Source organism: Chlorocebus sabaeus, chromosome 7, assembly GCF_047675955.1.
Source record: "Chlorocebus sabaeus isolate Y175 chromosome 7, mChlSab1.0.hap1, whole genome shotgun sequence".
Lineage (NCBI taxonomy): Eukaryota > Metazoa > Chordata > Mammalia > Primates > Cercopithecidae > Chlorocebus > Chlorocebus sabaeus.
In genome coordinates, this window is record NC_132910.1 from 61,694,343 (window position 1) to 61,700,342 (window position 6,000).

The following is a 6,000-nucleotide window of genomic DNA, read 5'->3' on the forward strand; positions in this document are numbered from 1 at the left end:
AATAAAATAGAAGTTTCACTTCATTTTTTTCCTTTGGTAAAAATAAATTTGTGAATAAAAAGGTTTCCTCAGCTGAACAGCATTTAATTCTTAAAATTCCTACACTATCTTATAGACTCTACAATACAGAATACAAAATGTTAAAACAAGTAAACCCTTTTACACCACCAAGGGAGTGAGTAGGGAGAAAAGTCAGAGAAATATACAAGGCTTTGAAAGGCTGGATGTGTGGAGAATGCCAGGAGAGGGGGAGGGTTTCATGAGGTTCTAGGCAAGCCCTTTGAAGACGTCACCTCACATACATAATGTTACAGCAGTCAGCACAGGCCTCCTGCTTTCCTATTGGTGAGCACCGTGTCAGCCGACATCAGAAGATAATCATCATTGGCTAGACAATTACAACTGGAGCAACTAGCATCCACTGCTGTTAGCACAAACCTGGCAGGCTGCTGAAACAGAAGGCAGAGAGAGCCCAGCTTCCCTTCTCACTCAATGAATTTTATGTCGCCTTACCAATCACCAGGTGATTTTGCTCCCTGGCTAGCAGCACTTCTAACTTAAGTCAGCTCTTAGTGAGAAAAACAGGTAAAGGCCAGACATCTCATAAAAGAGCAAAATGTCTCTATTTAAATGTTGTAAAATCACAAGGACTTTTCAGTGTAAAATTAGAATTCAAAACTCCTATTTGGACCTATGAGCAGGCATTTTCCTCTACCTCAGGTAATAAACTCTGATTGACCAGGTAATATAACCAGACAGGATATTTTTCACTGGACATGTAGTTTCAAGATGAGGCCCAGAATGATTCTACAAGGGAATATACTTATTACTTTGCATTTCAATTGCTATTCTAACCTATTATATATGAAACTATTTGCTAGCAAAGTAAAAAAGTCTGCAGTATTTACTTTCATGGCTAGGCCAATGAGTATGAGGTTAATCATTCATTAAAGCAGCAATAAACTTGAAAACTAGCCTCAGTTGAACCCTTTAGTGTTTACACAAATGCTACTCTGAAAGTGGGCCCCCATTCCATTAATACGTGCTATGGTTAGTAAGTATGGATTACACGGTATGTTTCCATTAATTTGTGCTATGATTAGTAAGTATGGATTATAGGGTATGTTTAACAAAGTATTCTTATTTTAGGTCCTCTTAAATGATGCTAGTTAGCAAAGACAGCATACTGGTAAAACACTACTCCTGGCCCTTCTCACAATTCTTCAAAAGCCAATGTAGCTCACTTTTGAGGGAGATGTTTTAATTTTCTAAATTAACAAGTTTTGCTTGATACTAAGAAGAGATTTGTAAGGACAACCACAAATTCTCAAAAGACAAAGTAGAAGCTTCACTGTATCATGTTTTTCCTCCAGAAACTATTTCAAACCATTTTAAGTTAATGAGTCTGAAAAAGGTAAGATTTTGTGGTTTCCTCAAGTTTCTCTCTCCTCAAGAGGGTCTAAGCCTTAGTTATAAAGTTCCCTTCTCCTGTTAAAAAGGGAATGAAAAGAAAATCTGGTTCGACACTTTTTCTGCATTAGCTGGATTTTATTAAAAATAAAAACTAAAACTATAAATGAGTTTCAATTTGAACCTCCCGGGTTCAAGCAATTCTCCTGCCTCAACCTCCCGAGTAGCTGGGATTACAGGCACCAGCCATCACACCCGCTTAATTTTTTTTTTTTGGAGATGGAGTTTTGCCCTGTAGCCCAGGCTGGAGTGCAGTGGCGCGATCTCAGCTCACTGTAAACTCCACCTCCCAGATTCACGCCATTCTCCTGCCCCAGCCTCCAGAGTAGCTGGGACTACAGGCCCCTGTCACCACGCCCGGCTAATTTTTTTGTATTTTTTAGTAGAGACGCGATTTCACCATGTTAGCCAGGATGGTGTCGATCTCCTGACCTCGTGATCCGCCCGCCTCGGCCTCCCAAAGTGCTGGGAGTACAGGCGTGAGCCACCGTGGCCTGGCTAATTTTTTGTATTTTTAGTAGAGATGGGGTTTCACCATATTGGCCTGGCTGGTCTCGAACCCCTGTCATCAGGTGATCCACCCACCTCAGCCTCCCAAAGGGCTGGGATTACAGGCACGAGCCACCACGCCCGGCTAATAAAATTAAATTTTAAAAAGTGTTTAAAGACTTTTTGGCTGTACAGTTTCTGGGGAGGGAGAATTATAAAATTGGGCACCCTGGGATATTAGGAGAAATGCACAAAATCTGGGATTAAAAAAACATGAAAGTAAGACAATTAGGGTCAGGAAGAGTTGCAAGTAAGAGGTAACAGCCAGCAGGGTTATCTGACTGCAATAAGCAATCTAAGAACATAAAATCAACAGAAAGCAGAAGCCAAGAAGGGAAAAATCCCAAGATGTGACTTTGCCACGATATGCAAGTTCAAGCATGTTAACCTTCGGGTATTAAAGACTAGTGCTGGCAATAAAATGGGCACCAATCACCATTTCAACTCACTGGACATTTTCTCAAGAATGTGCCTTATGCAAAGCACTCTGCTAGGTGCTTTGCAGAATCAAGCGGGGGGGGGGGGGGGGGGTCAGACAAGAACCATACCCTGAATAGCTGATGGTCTGTAAGTTAATATCCATGTATATAAACAAAAGCCGGTAAAGGATATTGCCAGAAAAAAGGTACAGATAAAGAACTAGGAGGAACCAGTGGTCAGAGCCTAACAGGAGCAGATACGTTAGCACATTTTTGTCATTTTCGGTCCCACGAGGGCTAAGACCTGTCTGACTCAATACTGAGTGAATGGAAAGAAGAGGCGGGAAATGGTACCAGGAGCAGGTCTGGGAAGCGGCCTCAGAGAAAAAGCAACAAGTAAATAAGAGGCAGTATCGACTGCGGTGGGGCTAGGAATGGCGGGCGTACATTGAATGGGGTCAGCCGGCAAAGCGAGGGAAAGCGGACTCCGGAAGAACAGGTTAAAAGGGGATGCGGCAAGTCAGAGATTCGGCACAGAAGCAAATGCAGAGCACACAAGCTAATGCCGGAGGACTGTGGGTCCGAACAGGGCGGCTAGAGGATATGACAAACAGCTGCGCAAAAGACCCGGGCCCGGGGCTAGCCAGCAGCGCGGTTCCGGCGCCGGCCGGCTCGGGCCACCGCCCCCTCCCCGCCTCCAGCGCCACCCCCTAAGCGGGAGGAGGAAGTGCATCCAGAGAAGGACCCCGGACGGTGGGGCTCGAGGGGCCTCGGTTGCCCCGAAACGCTGAGGCCTATCTGCAGGCTGGAACCGCGGTGTCCAATCTCCTTCCGGACCCACCCCTGCACCCCCTGGCCTCAGCGGCCCAGGAGGGCACCAGCCCCGTGCCCATGTGGCTGCCGCACTTCCAGTCCTTCCGAGCGGCCCGCGTCCCCGCCTCTTAGGCTCCGGCTCGGGCCAGACGCGGCCCTTGGGCCCCTGGCGCACCGCCGCCACCAGCCACGCCGCAGCTCACCCCAAGCAGGCCTGCCCCGCCGGTGCGCGCGGCCCAGGGGGCGGGCTCCGCCCGGCAGCCGCCGCAAATGGCCATTGGGGCCCGGACCAACCCTCGGGAAGCTGGGAGCGGGCGCGCTTCGGCTGGGCGGGAGGAGAAGGGAGCGGCGGCCGGGCCTCCCAACACTGGCGGGCGACTCCAGGGGGCTGGAGGGCAGGAAGTTGAAACCCCTTTTTCGCGGCTGCGGCCCCGTGGAACCGGCTCCTACGGCATCAACCTGACCCGGCCCCAGGCGCGCCGGCATTTCTAGTTTCCCATTGAAGAGGGCAGGCGGGAGGGCGCGGAGCACGCGCGCTCGCGCACGCGGCGGGCGGAATCCCCCGGCACCCGGGAGACCCTGCGGCCCGACCCTCCCCAGTCAAGCGATCCCCCGGGCTGCCGGCCCCTTGCCTAGCTCCGGGGTGCGTTGGGCTTGCACTTTACAGATCGCCAGACCCGAAGTTAAGGGGAGGAGGGGAATACCTCTGCCACAACCCTGTCTACAAGAAAAGAGATGAGCACACCCTCCTCCGTTAAATATTGCAAGGTGACACTGGATCGCCTCCCACACAGGGATTTTTCAAAAGGTCTGGCGGAGGGACTTCAGTAAACAAGAAAGGTGTTTTCCCTGATTATTAGTTTTCTAGGGAAGAGCCCCTAAGGACTCTGCAGACCGATGGGGCTTTTAATCTGTGTGCCTGAACTCCAATCAGCAGCTACGCACAGAATTAGAAGTGAGTGTGTCCAAAAGGCGTTTCCGTAAAACAGAAACTTAATAATGGCGTGGCTCCACTCGCTCGGGTTCATTCATTTATTACTGTTTTCATTGTCCCCTCCTCCCCTCCCTCCCACCCGGTCTCTCTATGAAACCGGAAAGGGATCCGCGTGGGGAAAGGGGTACTAGAAAGGGGGCATCCGGCTGAAGAGCAGCAGACAGAGGAGAACAGTGAAGTAGGAGCGCTGCAAGGAGAAAGGAAGGACACGAGGGATGGGGAGGCAGCGAGGACCAAGGCCAAGGGCGGCGGGTGGGAGAGGGTTAAAGGGAACAGGAGACAAGGTCCTCCCTCCACTGCCTTTCACACTCCCGTTGCGGGAGGCCAAGCGAGAAAACCCAAATCTAGATGAAAACCGGGGGGGTGGGGGGAGGTAGCACAGGTAGGCGATCTGGACTGTGGCATCTCTCCCGCCTTCCCTGTCGCGCAGACATCACTCTATGCACACATATATGTTCTGTGTTATATAATCTATATAAAAGATGCCTGTGTGGCCGCGGTTCACACAGGGGCACCCACAGACCGCGCGCTTCGTGCACCCCCAGCGTCTCCTGCACCCGGGAGACCGGAGAACTCAGCGATCGGCTGGCTGCCCGCGATTCATCGCTCCATTCACGCCCAGGCAGGGAATACCGACATTAAGGCACTCCGGGAAGACGCACAGGGCTCCCGGGAACAGTATCAGGCGAAAGCATCACGTACCAGTTTTCCTGCATCCATTGGATGGCTTCATTCTCGTTGAACTGCTTTTCGAATTCATATTCTTGTAAAGTCAACACTGACATGTTCATTGGGGCTGATCTTCGGAGTCGCTACGTGTTCTCTATACAAAATAAAATAATCTGTAAAGCGCTTGATTTCGAGTGCTCTCCTATCTGCTTCCCCCACCCACCCCCCTAGGTCTTCCCCACGCCGCTCGGTCTCCAGCGGTCGTCTCTCTCCCAGCCTCTCAGCTACATCCAGGGCTGAGCATTGCCTGCGCCTCCGCTCCCAGCTCCTCTCTCTGGGGCTCTCCTCCTCCCGGCGTCCGCATCCACCGTAGGAGGAAATGAATGCCTTGCGGTCTTAGTGCCCGCACGTTTGTCCATCACCCTTTTTACTCGTCTACAGGGAAATCTCCTCCCCCTCGTGCGATCGGAAAAATTAACCCTTGGCGAGGGAGTGTTCGAAAGAGCGCGACCTCTCTCCGCCCTGGGGGACAGTTTTGTTTACGGCGAAGGTGGTTGGAGGAGTGGGGGAAGGGCTCAGAGAGAGAGGAAGTGGCCTGGAGGTCATCCAGATCCCCCAAGCCCAACCTCGTGGACCGCCTTGCTTTGAATGAAGTTTCGGCGAGCAGGGCGCAGCCCCGCGGCGCGTGGACCCGAGAGCTTGGCGAGTAAACGATTGGGAAATAGTAAAACCTGCCAGCTCTCTTGCAAGAGAACTCCGGGCAAATTTGCATTGAGATCACCAGTGAAGGGAATGCGCTTCCCACCTCCTCGCCCTACCTCTGGGACCACCCCCACCCCTACCCCCACCCGGGAGCTCTGGCTTTGATTCACGCTAACCCAGGCCCTGCGGACGGCAGAGCTCCTTAATCTCGTGCAGACAGGGGATGCTGAGTGCAAGAATAGTGGGTAGGCGAGAGAGGCTAGTAGCCGGAAGTGGAAGAAAGGGCTGGGAGACGGGTTAGGTGGACGGTTTAGGTACCGAGAAGGGGGGATTAATGAACAGAGGCAGAGTGGGGAAGGAAAATGACAGGAGAACTGGACCGAC

General features: G+C 51.5%; 1 protein-coding gene across 2 annotated transcripts in view; it reads right to left on the reverse strand.

The window, feature by feature from the left end:
- Nucleotides 1–5,560, reverse strand: part of ELOVL6 (ELOVL fatty acid elongase 6) — a 149,559-nt gene extending 143,999 nt beyond the window's left edge. The window contains exons 1-2 of one of the 2 annotated variants that reach the window (XM_073017540.1): nt 5,541–5,560; nt 4,948–5,068 (exon numbers count right to left, since the gene is read on the reverse strand). In XM_073017540.1, coding sequence (XP_072873641.1) covers nt 4,948–5,036 — 89 coding nt within the window. In that variant the 5' untranslated portion in view covers nt 5,037–5,068; nt 5,541–5,560. Of the gene's footprint in view, nt 1–4,947; nt 5,069–5,221; nt 5,436–5,540 lie in introns of those variants that run through there. The other variant, XM_007999543.3, reaches the window with a different exon arrangement.
- Nucleotides 5,561–6,000: the final 440 nt, after the last annotated feature.